Source organism: Thunnus albacares, chromosome 16, assembly GCF_914725855.1.
Source record: "Thunnus albacares chromosome 16, fThuAlb1.1, whole genome shotgun sequence".
Classification (NCBI taxonomy): Eukaryota; Metazoa; Chordata; class Actinopteri; order Scombriformes; family Scombridae; genus Thunnus; species Thunnus albacares.
In genome coordinates, this window is record NC_058121.1 from 8,697,300 (window position 1) to 8,719,509 (window position 22,210).

Below are 22,210 nucleotides of genomic sequence, written 5' to 3' on the forward strand. Positions count from 1 at the left end.
AAAGATGTAAGTTTATGTCATAGAGGACGAAAGAAACCAGAAAATATTCACATTTTAGAAGTTATCAGGGAATTTGGACTTTTTTTTTTCTTTCTTAAAAAATTACTCCAAACAATGTATCGCGTATCAAAATAGTTGGTGATTAACTGAATAGTTGACAACAAATTGACTAATTGTTGCAGCTCTATAATAATCAAAATAAACTGAGGACAGCATATGGACTGCAACACATTTTCAGCAGATCAGCTTTTTTATGCCAGAAAGTCTCCTGTGTTTGATCAAAAACTCAAAGAACAAAAGCTTAAAAGTACCACTTTGACTCATTTATTACCAGCATTTCAGTCCTCAGATCATCAGTTTCCAAAGGTCGAAACTATTTAATGAGCCAGTGACGTTTACATCAACTGTGGCACAACAATGACTGGTTTTACACTGTTGAAGACAGTGAATATAAAACCAGGTGACTCACTGAGGAGTAACTTGCTTCGATTTACGACAGTTCATCCCTGATCACTATCTGTGTCGCAGAGTGGAAGCCTAAGACAATGGTAATGATGCTTCTGTGCATGATAGTATCTTTTAAAATGTAAGGCTCTTTATTTACAATACAAATGATCTGCAGCAATATGGTAACAACATCAGTGAAATAACACACGTATTGACAGACTTTTGGTAACTTTCACATCTTATGAACCGGTGTGATGCCGAGGATCCTCATCCCATTGGCCAGGACTGAGCAGGCTCCACTGAACAGTCGTAACCTTGCCTGTTGACATTTAGAAAATTCACATTTTTGCTGCTTTTTCAATTGTTGTAAGTTCATGAACAGTCAACCACATTAGTTTAACACACTGATCTACTAATTATGTTCAGGGTGATTAACAATTAACTAATTCATTGAAGGATATGGCTGGCGATAGATCCAAAGTAAAGTATTCTGTGTGTATTCAAAGCTTGATATATCATATTCCTCTGCTGTAGAACTTCATTGTTGTCCAAAAACTATTAAAAACATGCATGCATGGGAAGGTGGCTCCATTTACAGAGCTTCACTAGCTTGTTGCGTTACATATCACAATCTCTTGACTTTGTACTACATTGTATATTTCAGTATATCGTACAGATTCGTTCATACAAGATCAAGAGGCACGAATGAGCGATTTAAGATAATTTATGGCATTCATCAATTATATCATACTTAGAATTTTCTCTAAGGATTAAACTAAATTTACGAGTCCAGACCCGTCATACAAGTCATGAACAGATAATCTCTGCCTTTCCTCACAGGGGAAAAACACTGATTTAGAATTATAATTTCTTAATCTGGATGAATATAGAGTTTCAATATGATACCGAAATCAACTAAAACAAGATATATGCATACAACTAAAACAAACAATGCAAAATTAATGTACCGTTCACCATATTATCATCATCATGTCTGCCACTTTACCGAGAGGGTTTTTAGATTTTATTGTCATATTTTGCTGCAGCAACTTCTACATTTCAGTAGTTGGTAGATAATTTCTGTCACTCTGACAGCTGCAGGTCTCTGTCCAGCATCAGTCCTCTGTCGCAGCTGACAGTGTAACATTAACCGCTGTAGGCTATAATATTCTCTTTTCTAATATCTCTGCCTCGCTTTAGAAAGACATATTTTAGCATTTAACTTAATGTCTCAGTATAACACTGCTGTGATGACACATCATTGGCAGCTAGATTAATATTTTCTAATTGTTTTGGGTCCCTTACTACTGCCACTCTGCTGATTTCTGAAAGCAGGCACATAATTTACAAGTTCGGGCAGTTAAGAGAGTTTGTGGAATCCGACTTGATCGAGCAAACCTCAGAAAAAATACGAGTTTTAGGAGATAGAATACGAAAATGTTCTTGCATGAGGCGCAATGTCTATATATGCTGTAAAGCAGTGCAAACCTGTGGCACAAAATGTTAAATTCATTGCAAAAGTAACAACTGTGTTTACAGACTGATGATTATGTCTGTTTTTGGTAATTATACTAATATATTTAATCAATCAATCAATTTTTATTTATATAGCGCCAAATCACAACAAAAGTCATCTCAGGGAGCTTTTCACATAGAGCAGGTCTAGACCGTACTCTTTAATTTACAGAGACCCAACAATTCCCCCATGAGCAGCACTTGGCGACAGCGGTAAGGAAAAACTCCCCTTTAACGGGTAGAAACCTCAAGCAGAACCAGGCTCTTGGTGGGCGGCCATCTGCTTTGACCAGTTGGGTTGACTGCTATTTTTAGTGTAGCAATGATATACTGATTGTAAAGTGTTACATCAATCACCTCAAAATCTGCTGTAATGCATTTTTAAAAGAAAAAAAAAACATAGAGGAGTTTTTCCTACCTGTGCAACATCCTGAGGACTTCCCCTTACTGGCAGCTCTCGGTGTGCTGAGGCGATCAGGTGGCTGGAAAATATTGGAGAGGAAGAATATGAGCACCCTTGAGTACACAGTTTAATTATCATGTCTACAAGCAAAAAGCCTGTAGACATGTAGACATCATTAAAGCTCCACTGGTTGTAAAGAAGCAGCTAAATATTGCGTTGCCTGCACAATGCCCAGCCTCCCAAGACAAACACCCTGATCCTTACCACAGCTTCAATAAAAAGTTGACGAGATGTTTTGGTTGCAGATCCTGGGCCGACTGGTACAACACCTCATCATAGCTACAAACAAAGAAGAGTGTGTTTTCTTGAAAGATACGGAGCAGATGTTGACACAACACTGGCAGAGTGTGACAGCTTCTTTTATTGTCTCACACATGGCATGACAACAGGCAGAAAAACTGGAAGATAACAGGTTTTAAAAAGGGCAGTTTACTTACCGAAGGAGGTGCTGCAGAATACTCACACTCGTCTGCTCAAGTAGAAGTGATGGATTGAACGTAACTGCCTCGATGCCTTCATTCCTCTGCATTAAACTGCAGTAACAGTAAAGATGTGAATGACCAACTTCATAAGTCAGCTGGTTGTGTTATATACAGTTTATAGATGTATATTTATAGACTAATATCTTTTCTTTAGTGCCTCTTTTATCCTTAACACAGACAAAATCCCAGCAGGAGCGATTGAGAATTATCAGCTGATTAAGTTTGATTTAAATGCAAACAAAAACTAAAACAATAACACTAAGACCTGATAATTGAAATCAGCTGGTGTTAGAAATAAAAACCTGCAGACTCTTATTTGTAGTGTTACAGGACTGAAGCACTGTATTTAGGTACACCTCTGAGGCACTGTAGTTTCTTGTTGCTTTGAAGATTCAGATTTGACAGGCAAAACATATGATTAAAGTGGTTAAAATAGCTCTACCTGGACCATCTACAACATTAAAATGCTGTTTACATGTAAAATTCCAATATATATATATAATAATCTAAGACTAAGAAGTGGTTCTTAGCATTTTTACTTTTACTTATACCTTTGTACTTTTAACTTACATGGTATTGCTACTTTTTAATTAAACAAAGAATCTCCACCACTGAGATCCAGGACTGATGCAGGAAATTGTTAAATCCTAATTATCGTCTTGCAACAGTTGACTTAACACATTGAAGTGAGCATTAGTTAATTAGTCAAATACTTGAACGACACATTTGAAGATGTGAGATTGAGCATTGGTGAAAGTATGTTTTCCACTGTTTTCTGACATTTTATGGACTAAACAATTAATCAAAAATTATCAGCAGATTAATCAGTAAAGAAAATAGTCTACAACTGGAATTCCTACTATCATGTTTCATTATTTTAAGTGGCTGATGAATACCGACCTGCAGAGTCGAGCGTGTGTGTACTGGAGGAAGACGCCTGTGTCTCCCTGAGCCTGCAGCATCCGGTCCCAGTCGAACTTATAGTCCGACTGCAGGGGACCTTTGAAGTCCTGAAACAAAGTCAATGAAAGACATGATGAAGGAGCTTCAAATCTCCCATGGCATTGTGCAGACAAACCAAGAAATGAGGCGGGTTGTAGATAAATATTTGACTGAAGAGCAAAGGTAGAGTTTAAATCTGTTGTTTTGTTGTAATAATTCACCTGGACTATTAGTGCACTGATTCCCACTTTCTCTGCTGTGTCCTCGGGGTTGTCCATTTCCTTTGTTGCTATAAAGTGTAAAATACGAGTTAATTAATCCCACAACAGGTCCTTTCCTTTGCACCATCATGCATAGAAGAGATGAACTGTGTAATGTTGGTGCCAACTTATTTTGATTTGCATTCAATCATTTGTTCTCTTTACAACAGTGGTCTTGTCAGTCAATATCCTGGTTACAGGAATTTCATATGAGCCGTTACCAAAATTATCCTAATATAATGAACAATTATCTTGAATAACACTGTAGTTGAGACAACTGGGAGTATCCATGTTCAGCTGGAGGTGTTGTTTTTGTCAAAATTAAGTCTGTGTCCCAGTTCCGTACTGCATACTAACATACAGTATATACTATACTACAGTTTATATTACAGTTAACTGTTTTTGCAGCTATTATACAAGAAATCAACATACTTAACAGTTTTATGCTAACATGAAATGGTAAAAAAAAGTCCTCCATGGGATATCAATCAATCGACCTGGGACTTAAAAATGCTAAAAAACTAACAAAGAGTCAGCAAAATGTTTTTCCAAAAATGTAACCACCATTTTTTGTTTTCTGATGTGTTTCTGAAGGTGTTTCACCACCGTCAACATTTAGTTTTCATTTTCATCTGTGAGCAGCTCAGAGCTACAACAGTTAGTCGATTAATCAATCGACAGAAATTGCCTTGAGTCCATTTTTGAGCAGCTGTAACCACCAATAAGACTGAGAGACACTAAAATGCAGTGTAGAAAATGTCAATGTCATTCCTATATTACTGTGCCAAAGTTACTATAATGATGATTATTGATGTCAAAATGCTTCATGTAGCACCTTTACAGTAATACCTTTATACATACAGTTCACTATCTCAATATTTACATTGCATATACCATTTGTTTGAGCACCGGCGCATCAGTTTAGACTTAATACCAGGACACATGCAAACAGATTTTTGGCTCTGAGCCATGATGCTAAATAACTTCTTAACTTCCTGTTTGACAGACTTTACTTTTTGACTGGCTCATGTTGTGTAGCATCCTGGCCCGGGCCTCGTCCAACACGTCCTCCAGAAACACCACCTCACCGCTCCTGGTCTTCATGCCCTGCACCAGGCCGAAGGGCACGTGCTGACATCTGCAACAGCGCCAACACTTCACATTACACCAGAGGCAGCGTGAAGACAAATGTTTCTAATTAAAACTGCTGTCTGTTGAGAGGAGTGATGATTCCAAACAGTATTGCAAAATCCAAGATGATTTACTGACGCTGTTTTTAAAGGATATGGCTGGAGATTTATGTTTTTACATGCACAGAGCCAAACCAACAATGAATTGATCCTCCTTACAAGTATTGCGTGTGCATCCAAAGCCTGATATATTTATTCCTCTGTGTCGTAGACCTCCATTATTGTCCAAAAACGATCAAAAACACATCAATGAGCCACACCGTTGCACTGGGTGACACTTACTACATTGTACATTGTAAATAACTTTAGTATAAGTAAGTGAAGAAGTTGCGTTATGTCGCACAAAAAGCTAGCAAAGGTCTGTAAACAGAACCGCACTCGCAGTGTCGTCTGCCGTACAAGGAACTACTCTCTGGAGACTGATACTCATTGGTATTACTCTTTGGAGCCGTTTCTAAACAAACTACTGTACCCAAACAGTTTTTGGACAACAACGGAGGTCTATGGCACAGAGGACTGAGATATATCAGGCTTTGGATACACACACAATACTTGTAAGTACATCAATTCATTGTTGGTTTGGCTCTGCACATAAGATTTGTTGCCAATAAGAGTTGGTTAAAATTATTAAGACAGCTGATAGGATAGCAAGGTGAGATTGGACTGCAAACATACTTGATTTCCAGCTCCATGTCAAGAGTGTGAAAAGTCAATTACAAAACAACACACTGCTACCATTTTACTTGTCATTTAACCTGTTGTGTGTGTGTGGATGAGTTCAGGTATTTTTCCTGCTACCTGTCAGCCCAAGAATGTCCCAAAGCGAGCAGGATCTGGAACAACTGGTGGAAGTGATTTGCTTGACTTTTGTCCGTCTTAAAAAGAAAAACAACTGCAGTTACTGTACAGCAAACGGATAAAAAAAGCAACAATAAAGGGCATGTATAGTGTGTAAAAGAAAACAAGCAGTAAGAGATCAACACATCATGACACAGTGGGAAAAATATATGATTACTGTGTGTCTCTGTGCTCTATGATGGACTGGTTTTACTGTCACAAACAAACATTTAAATCATTCAAATTATTTTCAGATTGTGGGTAAAATATCCAGTCGTCCTTTTTGCATTTTTGTCTGTGGCTATTGTGATATTTGTCATGTTTTGCATTCCCATTCACTTGAATGAGAAAGTGTGTCCAAACTTTGACTGGTATTGTATTTGTTTCTGCTATCAACAAAATGGATAAAAATGACAATCACCTTTTGTAACACTAAATGATAGTCATGAAAAGTGAATACATTGCTGTTGAGTTAGCGTGCATTACAAAAAGACATGAACGGCTCTTGAATTTAGAGGGAACAGGTGCACTTGTGTTAGTTTTCCTTAAAACTGATGCAGGAAAAAAGGTGAAGAAGTCACCTCATGTCTTGATTATGTTGTTAAATATTTACAACTAAAAAATCTGCTGACACAAGGCCTTCATCAAAGTATAATGGATGGCTAATGGGTAATAAAAACACCATTTGAATGAAGAAAACTGTAATATTGAAGATAACTGGAGGTCCACCATTAAAATTCCATCATCTACTAATGACTTATGACTGCCGAAACTGGCAATTTGATGATGATTGAATGTGTTTTGTATTGTGTGTTGAGTTGCACAAATTGTTCCTTCAGGTCTTTTAAATACAGCAGTGAAACAGTTAAAAGGTAAATGTAGTGAGCTTGAATGCACCAGTGTTCTTACCACATAAATCATCTCGTCAAAACGGTGCTTTTCTCTACGGTCAATGGCTGCAGCAATATCTCTGAAATAAAGAAAATCCATTTCTAAACGTCTTATGAATTATTCATTTGATGATTCAATATTTTCTGTGCTTAATTTTTTTCTTTCAGAATGAGCTGTTTAAGATTTCAGTCACGTTACAACCTGTGGACTGTTTCAGTACCTTTTCTCCAGGCCTGCACAACTTATAGGAAACTTATAACTTATAGCCGGACTTAAAATTCTACATTCGTGCTCATTTAAAATGACCATATATGTGACTATATTTACCTGGTGATGTAGAGAGTTGTGCCGTCACTGCGCAGCACTGTGCAGATGCTGCTCATGTCTCCAGTGGGAGAGAGATCCACTACACCAGTCCCCTTCCTGTAAACACGACAACTTCTATAAAATCCAGTCCCTGTAGGGTTTCATTCATGTAATCATACATCAATGTCAACTGCAGTGAAAGAGAATTCACTAAATTCATTCTGCATAATGTCAACATGAAGATCTTCACAAAACGATAAAAGTCATCAAATTAATAGAAAAAAGTAAAATCTTCTTATTTTACAACACATGGACATCATAATACTGAAGCGACACTGCTTTTTAAGTCTGATCCCAGTATTGGTATGCATTAAAAAAAATCTGACAATTATATAATCAACCAATATTACATTAATACATTTTTAATTGCTCAATTTTTTTGAGAACTGTGACCAAGATAAATACTGAGTGAGACACTTACAGTAGAAGTTTAAAAATAAACGTGTCAGTGATCTCTGATGGACAAACCATATACATGACACAGTTTCTAAAATACCTCTAACATATTTTTGGTATTTTTGTACTGCAGTTAGTTGAGATAAGATCAAATTGGCCATTAATAACAGCCTGACTGGTTTATTTCATTCCACTGTTAGTTTATCAATCACTTCAGTGTTCACTTCTAACACAAGATTTCAAACCAACCATATTCTTATATTACCTGCCTTCTCAAAATAAATCAATAACAAAAACACAGATGGTTCTGTGTTTTGTGTGTGTTCTGGTTCTCATTATTTTTCTCGAAGATGTCAATCAATGACAGTCGACTAAACATTAATATTTCTCATTAAGTTCATATTGTCCAATTATTTGATCTGTCTGACTCTAGTGGCAACCTGGTAAATAAAACATGATCTGTCAGCCTCTTAACACATTGATGCTTACTTTCTGTTCGTTACTGATCAAAGGCATCACATACTGTCACATACTCAGAGGTTTTCAACAGGCCTCGGCTCTGCAGCTGCTGCACCACCTCCTGGGCTTGGTCTTGGTGAAAGGACTCCCCGGAGTAAATATCAAAGTGGATCCCTAACCGCTGACAATGAAAGATATGAAATTAAATATCATGCATGTGTACATTTTAACTTGTGACCATGGAGTGTACTGGAGTCTGTTCCAGAAAGCAGGTTTAACAAACTCTGAACTGTGAGTTGATGAACGCTGAGATGAAAAACTCTGAGTATTTGGTTCGAGAACAGCTGATCAGAGATCATTCAATCAACTGTTGAGTTGAGTATGTTCACTCTGGGTTAAGCTTGTGTGGTGGATCATCATCAATGGTGCTCTGATACTACGATTCACCATGGCAACAGGTAAATAAAAGGCAGAGGCTCCATTTTAATCCAGTGGACATAGAAACATTAATGCATGTGTATGTGGACTGTGCATATTTATCTTTAAAAAAAAGTGTCAATAAGTTAATACAATAACGTTTTATTCAGTGTTTAATTAATCATTTACAAGACTTATGTTTACTTAATTGATGATAAAGTGGAATCTGACTGTGTGTCAGGCTGCAGCTACATTACATTTAAATATATTTATTCAGCTTCAATCTGATGGGAGGCAACTGAAGATGAAAAACATACAGTTGAAGGTTTAAAAAATATATAAATCAAACAGATAAGACATAGAGACATGACTGTAAGTTCACAATCTGATCCACTAATATTGTGTTTGGTGATTTGCACTTGAAAAGGCGACGAGGTTAAAACAGTAAATTTTTAAACGTCTGTTTGTATCTCGGCTCAACAGCATTCAGTGACTTTATTTCAACTACTTCAACAAACGTAGTAAATTTAAACATTGTCACTGAAATGCTGTTAAAACATCTCAAGACTACAAACTACATTCTGCAGCTGCACAAATATTAACATATAATCTCCAATATTATGGGAATGATGTTCCATCAGTGCGACCAATCACATCACGAGTGACAGAGATGATTATTATTGATGTTATATGTCTAAAGCTTCATACCGATTTTTTTCATTTTAAACTGAGATTAAACATTATGTGCAATAAAGATTTCAGTGCAGGAGCTGCTCTAACAAACTGACACAGTGTTATAACAGAAGGACATGCAGAGGTTTTATTCTGAGCTGAGGCTGAATTCACGCTGATATTTGAATGTGAAGGCAAAAACCGCTGTTCAAAGAAATGACTGATGTGCATTAAAGCGATAACTTTAAATAGTCCTTGTGTAACAACCAGGATTTTGATTCTGACAGACAGTAAACCCCCACTAATGAACGTGCTTCAATACGCACTTTGATACGGACTGAATGAACGAGGAAATGAAACAGCGTGTCTGGCTCTGCAGGAGGGAGGAGACAGACAGAAACTCAGGGTTTGTTGAAGATAACCTGCCTGCGAGGAGGTTAGGTTCACAGAGTCAGTTACCGTGGTAACTGACCCAGAGTTTAAGTTACCTCTCTTTCTAGAACTGAAAACATCTCCCTCATCTCAGGGTGAACAAACTCAAGAGTTTTCACTAAACCTGCTCTCTGAAATACACCCCTGGTCATTCTGTCATGCTGCTCAGTCCTACTGGCTGTACCTTGTAAACGTGTTGATACTCGTCTACGGTGATCTCCCTGAACTGTTGCCATAACGACACTGCCTGGCTCTCATGTTGTTCCAGCTGTCTAAAGAAGTCTCTGGCAGCCAGCCTCATATCCTCATTGTGTTCTGCCTCCTTGTTCACTTGAACATAAACCTGCAAGACACAAACATATGAAATATACTGTACACCACATACTGCCACAGTAATGTTTGTATTTCCCCAAAGTATAGCCAGAAAAGGAGGCACTCCAGGGGAAAAACAGCAAAATTATCCCCTGATGTGTTGATCTTTTGGGCAAATTTAAGCTGACAAATCTGCAGACGCCTTTGCAGCATGAAGCCTTCATCAGAGCATCTATAACAGCAGTAAGTTTTTAAAGGATACATCATGTGATCACCAATCACCACAAAACAATTTCAATTAAAAAATGTAAAAGAATTAAAAAGACACATACACAGACACAAAAACACAAGTTCCACACTGATAATGATATCCCATTAACCATAATGCAATGCCCCGAAGTAACAGTTTCGAAAAGACATAAACATAACATTACAAAAAATGTTAAACAAGAGTCATTTAAACCATGTGGGACCATTGCCAATCCACAACATTTCTCTTTGAGACAGAAATTTCCAGAGGTCTCCACCACAAATCAGTGACATCTGTTCAAGGCCAACAAACAGCAAAGTGGAAGATCAATCATTGTTCGCTTCCATATGGTGTTAAGCCACAGCATGCTCTGTGTTTTTGGTTCTTTTTGCAGTTTTGTGCTCTGAAATTCAAAGTTTTCTATTTGTTTGATCAACATACATGTTTGAACAAAGGCAGGTTAACATATAAATTACATAGGCAGCATTGCAGTTGACAAACTGTCTATAGTATGATCTGAAGCATTTATGGCACTTTTCATATAGTATTTTGGAGGATACACACATTGCTGTTTATTTCTGAGAGCACCCAATGCAGGAGAAGTACACCTGTTACTTCCAATGAACTGGTCCATAGACATTTTACAGCATTTATACCTTGAACCACCAAAACTCTTAACTCAATGAATGAAATTGTTGATGGTTGAGATGGCGGTTCACCTCATCACAGCTCGCTGTGGTTAGAGTTGGTGGCTGTCTATCTTTCTTTGTCCAAACAGGCAAACTCACCTCAAACAAATGCTGTAAGGGATTCTGTTTCAACTTCTCCTGAGATCCAAACTGACTGAATCCAGCTCCCAGCAAACCTGAGACCCCAAAAAGGAAAGAAAAAGACAAAAAAAAAAATTCCCTAAATTTTATGAAACCAGATTTGAATGTTTTACACAATAACATGTTTCCATTATTCACTCACCGAACTGCATACCCCAGTCACCGAGGTAGTTCATACGAATAACATTGTTTCCTAGGGTCTGTTTTAGGTTAGCAATGAAGTTACCTGGAGACAGAGTTGACATGTTTTAGTCCAGATGATGTGAATTTATCACCAATTTAAAATCAAAGCCAAAACTCACCAATAATTGTAGATCGCAAGTGTCCAGCATGAAATTTTTTGGCGATATTTGGAGAGCTGCAATATATAAACACATTAATCATGTCTGATAACAATTTATAAGGGTAAGATCTTTCATGCAGTGTTTAAGAATATATACAAACACTTGTCAAACATACCTGTACTCCACTAACGTTGTTCCTCTCTTGAGGTTATTAAAAAGTTCACTATTTAACCCAAATTTGTCATCCTCTCCGTTTCCAAATGGCTCCAATATTTTCTGGAACAGACATAGGAAACAGATGATTACAACAGCAAAGACAGTTGAAACTATTGTTTTCATCACTGTGAAAGAAAAAACAAACCTGCGCAAGAAGTGTGCGATTAACTCTGAAGTTGATCACTCCACATCCAGCAGATATGTCTTCCACCACACTGTCCTGCTTCAACTGAAAAATAAAAAATGGACTACAAATCAAAAACAATGTTATATGTTATGGGTCAAATTTTACAAGCCATGTGTGTGTTTAAATTCAGGATAATATTAAATATACAGAGCATCTACATAATATGTGTGTGTGTATTTATAAATTTGCAAACTTGCTTGCACTGAACTGAACTGAAATATACAATTTATATAGACAACCAAACATAGTCTATATACAGTGACTGCTGCCCATCTAATCTGTAAAAATCAGTAATCTACTGGTCTAAGACCCTCTACTCTTCTGGTTCCAGGCTTTCCACAAGATTTTGAAACCTGGCTGCAGATATTTGCTCTCATTCAGACACAAAATCGTCATGAGGTCACACTGATGTTGGGTGATATGATGACTCACAGTCTGTGTTTCAGTTCATCCTGAAGGTGTTTGATGGGGTTGAGATCACAGCTCTTTGCGGGCCAGTCAAGTTCTTCCACACCAAACTCAGAAAAATATCTCTTGAAGCAGCACTTTGTCTTTATTTTCAGTACTGACTGGTCTCTTGATTCATAGATTAGTTGTTTGCTCCCTACAAATTTGTTTATTTAACTATTTTGTTAACTGATGAATTCAGTTAGTTTTCAAGCAAAATATATAAAATATTTCCTTGTTTTAGCTTCTCAAATGTGACGATACGCAGCTTTTCTTTTCTTTGTCCTAGTAAATCTGATTTTGTTTGGAGTTTGGACTGTTGGTCAGTCAAAACAAGCAATTTGGAGAGGGCTTCTTTAGAAAGAGAACAGGGAAGCGTTTTCTTTGTGGAATTGCTCTTCATGTATTTAACTCTCTTTCACTAAAAATATACTGCAAAAAATAGGAAAAACATTTCTTTATGGACCTTGCTTTGTGTGCTAATATATCCTCCTAACAGGAAAGGAACTTCCCAAGAGGACTTTATTGCCTAAAATATCATTGAATGCTGTTGCATTTACATTTCCCTTAATCTAAGATAAGCAGCCAAACTTAAATCACTGAAAATAGTCCCAAAACTACACAAAAGTACTGTTGGATTACTATACCTTTTCAGTGATTTTGCTTCCAGATGAAATAAAGCTTGAGAGACTTTTGAACAATGTGACAACAGGACAAAATTTGCAAACGTAGTATATTTGTTATAGCCTTTAATCATACCCGAGTGGCCAAGTCTTCTGTTTGCAGCTGGATGTCTCCACTGGATGGTAAAATGCCACTGACTCGTAACGTGCTGAGCGACAGTTTGAAGTCAGCAGTTTGCCTGAGGAGAACAATTAGGGGAAAAAAAGGGCTTAAAGGTCAGGCAGGGGTGGAGTATCTCATTAAACACAACACTGACAGGATTAATATGAGTAACACAAACACACTCAACTGTTTCTTAAAGACAGGTGCTGCTGACAGAGCTGGTATGAAGGCTTCCTCAGACTGCTGCAGCGTCCTGCCCAGCTGCACAACAAAACACATTTCAGTACACATTAATATGAGGTAAGTAAGCCTGAATACAGCTGAATACAATCCTGCCTCTCTTATTTTGATTTGCTCCAGGGTCAAAGCATGCTTCAAAGTTTAGCATTAGCAGCCATTTTTAAGACTTCTTGCTTCATTACCTTCGTTGCTATTCTTCTTCTAAAGAAACACGCCATGTTTCCTGCACGTGCGAACACAATTTAATTATGACATTAATGTAAAATTAGATAATTCTGCACATGATGCGTTCACATTCACATTGACACTGTAGCTAACTGGACTTCCACCGCTTCCTCTCAGCTCGTCCAATCACAGGCTTCGCTTTCCAACGACGTCAGACAATAGAAAAGGTGTGTTCGATTATTTTCTCCGCTGCTCCCGACAGTCGGTAGATTTTCTCCATCCGGACACTTAAAGGACAGGTTCACAATTTTTCAAGTCTTGTCTTAAAACAACAGTCAGGAGCCCAAATTAACATTGAAATGCTGTAATCATTCCTCCTGCTCATACTGACCATTAGAAGATCCCTTCATAATGCACTTACAGTGTAAGTGATGGGCACCATCCACAAACCTCCCTCTGTGCAAAAATGTATGTAAAAGTTTATCTGAAGCTAATATGAAGCTTCAGCATCCAAATGAGTCAAATCAAATCAAGTAGATATCTTTCAATATTACAGTCTTTTTAGTGCCAAAGTTCCTCTTTTTGTTACTATACTTCCACCACAGCTCAACAGGGAAACACTGTCCAAAGAAACACAGAGGGATTTTGATGCAAAAAAGACTGTAAATGTGGCAGATATCCACTTGGTGTGACTAACTGAGACTGCTGAAGCCTAATATAAGCTTCACATCAACTTTTAAATGCATTTTTGGACACAAAATGATTGCGTGGACACACTATGGATTTTGGCCCCCATCATTTACATTGAAAGCACATTTGAAGAGGATCTTTGAATCACCAGTATGAACAGGAGGAATGATTACAGCAAGAAAACCTCTTTCAGTGTTCATATGGACACCTGACTGTTGTTTTAAGACACACTTGAAAAATTGTGAACCTGTCCTTTAACAACAGGATAAATAACACAAGTGGCTGAGACTCCTTGGGTTTTGGGGCCCTGAAAAAGCTGTAAGTTGTTTATTATGCAGCATCTTTCTATTTTCTATTAGAATATAAAGCAATTAATCAAAGTTAAAAAAAATTAATCCTGGAGTCACAAAACTGGCAGTGTGTGCTATACATGTATGAATGAGACAACTACCAGTCTTTTGGTCCAATATGGTGATTGGTGGGTCAGCAGGTGCCAGCGGTACATTCATTGCTCAGGTATTTGTCAGCTGGAGGGAAAAGGCAGTAAGAAGAATCAGGTGCTTTTTATAGTTTTCAAAGAAGCCTGGATTTTAAGTCAAAAGCTGACCTGAAATGTTGTCAATGTTACACCTCATGCTTATTTTGTTAAATATTCCTTTGATCCCAAAATATAAAATTTCCCTTTTAATAAATGAAATGATACTTTATGCAGATTATTTTGAATTAAACTGCTTGCTCCACAGTGAAGTCAGATGACTGTATGTATAAAACAGCAGACTGGAGCTAGAAAAAGTTCATTTTTATTGGAACAATTTTCTTAGGAAGACAATCAAAATAATTGTTAACAGTAAAGTCCATAAAAATGGGGACAGCATTCCTGGGTTATTCAATTACCATTTTTTCCTTGTGAACACCACAAACCACGTAAATCCCCGTCACCCCCATTACATTGTGGTGGCAGCCCGAGTCTGAGTGGTAATCCATCATAAAACACTACAAATAAAACTGAAACTTTTTGTAATGTAACTGACTCTTTAAAAGATGTTGCCATCTGACTCAAACAGTCGTCACAAACTGAAAAACCATTTCAAACGGAAATATAAAGCCACAACATTTGTGTAAACACTTTATTCATCAGCTTTTTTTTTTTTTTCTTCAAAGCCCCTTTATACCTACAGCAAATAAAATTATGAAGTTTTGGTACAATGAACGCAAAAAATAAAAAATACAGTGTATACAAATGTAATAGCAGTAATTGCCAGTACGGTTTAAAACATTGCTGAAAAAAGCCAAGACGTCCGTTTCTGGACTCCAGTCTGAAGACTTCTTAGTTTGTCCAACTCGTCAATGTTCAATCCCTTTTTAAAAAATGTACATATAGGAGGAGCTGCACAACTAACATCTTCTCTGTGAAATAACTAAATTTGACAAAAAAAATAAAATAAAAATCAAAAAGCCAAGAGTATGGTGGCAGTCAGCCTTTTACGAAGGCGTCAGAACAAAGCCAAATAAATATTGACGCGGCAGTTAAGAGGCCACTGGTAGAGTCACAGAGAGTCCTCGAACATGTTGGCAGCAGGAAGCCCTCCTAACTCTGGTAGCAACAGCAAACGTGGATGCCACTGACTGAAGCCTGAGGCAGTGAGTCCACATAGAGGCGATATGGCACAGCTAGGAGAAAGTCCAACTAGACCCACAGAGTCCCTGGAGTTGCTTGCAGCAAACGGTTTTCCCCCAGATCAAAACGCAGACACTCAAGAAACATCTGTGGAGGGGAAAAGAGGATACATGGTAAAAGGAGCATGAACACACATTTTAGAAACTGGTTCATCTCACCATCAAGCCTCTAGAGTAAAGAGTAAAGGCATACCCTTTCTACTATATACACTGTGGTTAAGCGTGCTCACGACATCTATACCACCAACCGTATTCATTTCCGTTATTACTGTGATTATCGTCATTTTCAGAGGAAACCATGTACACAGAGCAGCACTCCTGCCTTCATCAGCAGTTTGATTTTGTTTAACCACAAGTGGCCTGTAAGAGCCCAGTATAACTTTTATTATGGTCTGTGTGCATTTACATTTCTCTGCCTTTTAAAAATTTAACTGTTAACACCCAGCAGATAACATTTATTACAAAGTTCTTGCACCCCAGAAATCAATCGGCCAATTTCATTGAGAAAAATTCATGACTTGACTAAAAATATGAATGTGTGCATAAAATCTAAGAGACACTAAGCTGCATTTAGTGATTTACAGTGAACCGTCTTAAACTTTGAACAGTATTTAAATGTAATAGTATTATGCAAAACAAACATTTGAGTGGTTTGTACGTTTCCTGAAAATACTGGTTTTATTACTGACCATAAAAACCGAGTGAAATGATTATTTTCATTATTGATTAATCTGGTGATAACTTTCTTGATTCATTTATTAGTTGTTTGGTCTATAAAATGTCAGAAAATGGTGAAAAAAAAATTCGATCACTGTTTCCCAAAGCCCGAGATGACGACCTCAAATGTCTTGTTTCTTTCTGGTAAACAGTCCACAACCGAAAGATAATCAGTTTACTATAATAGAGGACGTAAGAAATCAGAAAATATACACATTTGAGAAGCTGGAACCAGAGAATTTGGACATTTTTTTCTTAAAGAATGACTGTAGACAATTAATTGATTATCAATACAGTTGGCGATTAATTTAATGGTTGGCAACTAATCAATGAATCAACCAATTGTTGCAGCTCTACTCCAGAGTAACATTTTCAGCAAGTGTCCACATGAATATCTGCCTGACACAATATCCACTATTTTCATACTTGTAGAATATTTTTACTGTTTGTTTTATATTATGTGTTAGCAAAATCACATTTTGTGCATCTCAATCTTCACTGATTTATAAAAAGTAAAGAATGAGGTAAAAGCCGGACCACTTGGATTCACCGCAGAGGGAAAAATACTGGTTTTATAAGTGACTATAAAACACTGAGTGAAATGTTAACCCTAGAATGAGGTTTTCATTAAAACTAAGCATAAGCTGATAGTTGGGCATTGCTGCATGCTGCAGCAAATACTTTGTTGCCACAGTTAAGTCTCCTCTCTTGCATGATGACATTTCACTTTACAACTACTGTCTTTTAGAAAGTTTAGCCACACTTTTAAGCTGTACAAAATATATACGCAATGCATGTGCATAACTGGTAATGTAGACATAACAGCAGTAGGACCAAACTTTGCTTTCAGAAATCAAAAAACATTTCATAACCAATGTTTTTGTTTTTTACAAACGAATTTAGAAACTGATTCTAAAATCAGAAATTGTTCTCAGAATCAGACCCTATTCCTACATTTTTGTTTTGCTTTGTTTGTCTGAGCTTTGTTTGTTCAGCAGAAGTTCGTAATTCATTATTAACAGACTGTTAATCAATAAAAAGTTTATGGAGACCGTTTGACCACATGCTTGACAATAATAATTATACTTACAGCTTGCAGGCTGCTCCCCGAACCGTCGCATCAGTTGATCATGTGTGAACTTGACAAATGCATCGTACTGCTCTGTTGGAAGAATAAACATTTATCGGTACTTAGTATGGATTACTCACTACTTGGGGTAATTATTTTCTATGCATTTAAAAATAAAAGTCATACCTGCGAGCTTTGTTGTCAGTATCTCATCGTACTCCTCACGGATTTTGTCCTCTCGCTCTTTCAGTAGTCTTTCACAGATCATCCCGACCTGTCTGAGGGAAAATAACGGCTGCTCTTTCCTGGTGGGGGATGAGGCACCCGAGGACGTACCTGCCATGAATACAAGGGATATGACTTTGAATACTGAAACAGCACTGCTAGTTGGTCAGTCTCATATCACAAAAGATTTTACATTGATATCTCCCTACTTTAATGTCAGGTATGGATGCATGTATATGGGCAACAAATGTGTATCGTGTGTACGTGCCATTGCCAATCTTCATCTGGGGAACTTTAGTGTGAAAGCAAGGATCACGTTACAGATAAATACTGGAAAACCGGACTCTGCTCTACTAGAGCCCTAAACTCTTCATTCCACACAGGAGGGAATCCCCTGCAATCCCGGGAAGTCTTAACACTTCCTTTCCTATAAGTGTGTCAGTCCATTTTTCCCCCCAGAGTGGAGTTACTATCCTTGATCTGAGGGAGCTGGCTACGGCTCTGGGATTTCCCATGACCCTTAAAAAACATCTTGACTTGCTAAATGTTTATGTAAATTTGTGATTTTCATCTTTTTTTAAATCACTTACTACTCAGACTGAAATACATCAACACTTATGTTTTAAATTGCATTTGTTTCTTTTGCCTACTTCATTGTTTTTGTATTTTGATTTCTGTCAAGTGGCTGATTTAACCCTAATCCTAACCCTTTAAATTCCCTTTGGGATTAATAAAGCACTCTCTCTCTATCTTATCCTAAATAAAACTACATCAAATGGTCACTGTAAAGTAGTGGTTGGGTGAGCTGATCTGTGAAATAATTGTTATATAAACTACAATTCTGTGGCTCATGGTTGCACACCTTTGTTCTAAATAATGGTAGACAATGTTTACATTACTTTTCACCCTCTCAGCTCAAACGGGAGACTGATATATCAATATCAATATCCTCATTAAGATGTAGCGTTTGTAGCTACCTGGTAAAGCAGAGCCAGTGTGTATGTTCGGCAGGTCAAGAGGACAGCAGCCGTCAGCCTGCTGGAAAGCACTGTCCAGGTGTCGTCGTTTCTGCAGCCGCTTGTACTCCTGTTTGATGTTGTGTAGAATTTGCTCTGAAACAAAGAAAAACATTTCACAATATAACTGACATCTTCACACAAAGATGCTTCACTTGTATGCAGACAAAGCTGCTGCACAATTCAGATTTGATCATTTCAAGTGGCCCTTGAGATGACTTCAGATATTCAATGAGACTATGAATCATTTTCCAATTCAGTGAGCATCCAATATAGCAAGCAGCACAACCAGTCTTTAATTAAACACAGCAACACAAACTTTGAAGGAATGTTTCCTGCCATCATACCAATGTACAGCACTTCCCCAGTCCAGGGTAAACTAATTCTTATTAACAAAGTTTCATTTAGAAAAACTGCTACACATTGAATTAAGGTATGCTGAATTTACAAATGGACAATAAGTCACATTTGTTCCTTTACATGCGTTTTCTGTAAGAGAGGATTAACATTAATAACATTCATTCAACCTCACAGATTTTCAGATGAAGATTTGTCACAATGGATAATATAACAAGCTTTTAAAATGCAACACATTGTTAAAGATGAAACCAGTGGTTTCCAACCTTTTTGGCTTTTGATGTCTTAAAAGCAGTGTGTAGTCGGGGACTGAAAGCAGATTTGTGTATAAGAACTTTGTTTTTTCTTCTTTCCTCTAACATTAATCATCTCACAACCCCTCAGATTTATCTGGTGACCCATTGGAGGGGCCCGACCCCTAGGTTGGGAACCACTGGAGTAAACTAGCTAACTGTATATAAAGTAGTTGAAACTAGCTCCACCTCCAGCAGCTACAACAGTAACATGCTGCTCTAACACTGATACTTCAGTATTAATAATCTAATGATGTCATATATAATAATAATATATCAGTCAGAGGGACCAAACCATTCTGGTATTTATACATATGTACTTGTACTTGAGTAGGATTTTTCATACAGGACCTTTACTTGTAATGAAGTATTTTTACAATGCTGTTTTTGTACTTTTACTCAAGTAAAGGATCTAAGTAGCCTACTTCTTCCACTCTGGATACAACTATTAACACCAGCACTACGCTGCTACTAATCGTAGCCCGGTTTGTACTTGTGTTGGGTTTTAATACAATCAACTAACGTTACAGATTTAAGACATATATATTTATATACAGGCCTAATCTGTGACCTTAAATTCCTACCTGTGGTGAGCCTGGACGACACCTCCCCGAAAGGTGAGGGCTCCATACGCAGATATTTCTGCGGTGAAGAGACCGGAGACATGACCGGGGCGCACCTCCTTCTTTTCGGGGAAGCCGAGCTCATTAACGGGTCAAAATCCAGAGTCCTTTTCAGAGTAGCTCCACAAGCCATCGCGCTGAAACGTGTCTATAAAGCTAAACTATAAAACATAAAAGTCCGTGTTATCTGGGGGAAGTCGCCGGCCTGGGCCCCGGTCTGCGCTACTACTGCTAGCTAACGTTATCTAGGTTGGGTCGGCGACTCCGGACTGAAGACAAATACGCACTTTTTTCGTCTCTCGTTATCTTCTGCTGGTAAATCGCAAAAAGTTAAAGTTACCAAAGAGATCTTGAGATAAACTGGATAAAATAATTTAGGTTAAATGTGGCGTAAAGTCTGATGATTACAGATTTCGCCGAACTTGTTCCGAGTACCTTTAACGGCTCACTAGCTTACCTTCTATTCTGTTCTATTTTGTCGCTAATGGGCATGCGCGTGAAAGCGGTCTCATGCTGGTACTTGTAGTTTTTTATTCCCCATAACAATCATTAGTTTATCATCTCGAGTACTACATTTCCCGAAAACCCACATTCTGTGCTTTTTTTCAAAATTGTTTTGTTTGTTAAAACCAAGCCTCAAAGCCTCTGAAAAGTTTCTCTTTCTTTTGAAACTTTTTTACGTATTTATACAAAGCAAGGCATGTTTCATACCTAGAAGTAACCCGAGTTTTACAGAGTACACAGGCAAAAGCACAAGAAACAAATCATTAGAATAACAATAAAAGAAAACAAGCAAAAGCACACAATAAAAAAATAAAAGCAAACAAGCAAAAGCACACAGAATAAAAACAATAAAAACATTCAAACAAATAAAACTGACAAAAAAATAGATCAATTTGTAGGAGCAGGCCAAATCACAAGGACAATGATAAAAGGTACAAGCTGGTTTGTAATCAGTTGTGCACGTATGTAAAATTGTAGATCAGACCACATAAAATACAGTGTATTACACAATTTAATTAAAAGAAGGTAGGTCTTTAGTTTGGATTCGAAAGAAGTCAGCATAGTCTCAAATCTGAGCTACAAGAGATTCAATATTATATTTATACTACACTAACATATTTATGCACAAAATGGGTGTTCACCTCCCATAACTACTACATTATAAGTTAAAAAAAAAAGAATCCTAGCTCCACTTAGCCATTTTAACTTGATTTTGTTAACATTCCCTAAAATCAATTGGAAAAGGAAGCCAGCTCGTCTGAAATGTAACCAATCCAGTGTTTGGATATTTAATGTGATTTCTTTGCAGTTATGTTATTTGTAAGTACAGTTTTCAGTGGTCAATTGGGGGCATTTTCTGGTTCAGACAAGACAATAGTGCCTCAGAATAAAGTTATCTCGAAGAAAAAGTGAAATTATAAGTCTGTAAATTGATAGCCAACTCATAAAGAGGGAAATGAGTTTCACTGCTATGATGATAAACAGTTATGTACGTGGGATGGTGGCAGTATTAAGGATTACTGACCAAAACAATTGATTTACAAACAAGTACTTGGACATTTCAAAGCTTATTCATAGCATGGAAAACTCCCTGAGAACCCATCCCTTGCACACACACACACAAAAGTTTGAGACATTTCCTTTCTATCACTACCACTTCCTCAACCACCTCTACACACACACACACACACACACACACACACATATATTTTGAAATGTAGAGAAATGAAAGAGGCTGTGTAAGTCTCTGGTATTGCAAAATTTGTTTCTAAAGTCAAATAAGCAAAACATTATTCATATTGATTATATACGATAACATAGTGCTTCATTGGACTGTACTTTTTGTGTCATAATCCTCCAGTGTCACATTGGAAAGCTGTCTTAATGTGTTGGTAATTATAATCAATGTGAATTGTTAAGTTTAATGGTGTCACACTAGAACAATCCTGCATCCTTTTTGCCACTGTTGTAATTACTTAAAGGACAGGTTTAAACAATAGTCAGATGCCCAAATGAACATTGAACATTGGTTTTTCTTGCTATAATCATTCCTC

The 22,210-nt window shown here is 37.3% G+C and overlaps 2 protein-coding genes across 2 annotated transcripts; both read right to left on the minus strand.

Annotated features, from left to right (window-relative positions):
* Window positions 1–573: 573 nt before the first annotated feature.
* rars2 (arginyl-tRNA synthetase 2, mitochondrial) lies at window positions 574–13,683 on the minus strand. Its single transcript, XM_044329953.1, has 20 exons — window positions 13,504–13,683; window positions 13,269–13,342; window positions 13,055–13,157; window positions 11,807–11,890; window positions 11,621–11,721; window positions 11,464–11,519; window positions 11,304–11,387; window positions 11,120–11,196; window positions 9,954–10,112; window positions 8,323–8,429; window positions 7,355–7,450; window positions 7,046–7,106; window positions 6,098–6,174; window positions 5,123–5,247; window positions 4,071–4,138; window positions 3,808–3,917; window positions 2,863–2,958; window positions 2,630–2,704; window positions 2,381–2,444; window positions 574–766 (listed from the first exon to the last, which is right to left on the minus strand). Exons 1-20 carry the CDS (start codon window positions 13,537–13,539, stop codon window positions 680–682), a joined length of 1,740 nt encoding a protein of 579 aa, XP_044185888.1. The 5' UTR covers window positions 13,540–13,683; the 3' UTR covers window positions 574–679.
* Window positions 13,684–14,960: 1,277 nt separating this feature from the next.
* akirin2 (akirin 2) lies at window positions 14,961–20,638 on the minus strand. The gene is made up of 5 exons (XM_044329605.1): window positions 20,115–20,638; window positions 18,842–18,976; window positions 17,826–17,975; window positions 17,661–17,732; window positions 14,961–15,941 (listed from the first exon to the last, which is right to left on the minus strand). The coding sequence occupies exons 1-5, from the start codon at window positions 20,284–20,286 to the stop codon at window positions 15,931–15,933; spliced, it is 540 nt and encodes a 179-aa protein (XP_044185540.1). The 5' UTR covers window positions 20,287–20,638; the 3' UTR covers window positions 14,961–15,930.
* Between the last annotated feature and the right edge of the window lie 1,572 nt (window positions 20,639–22,210).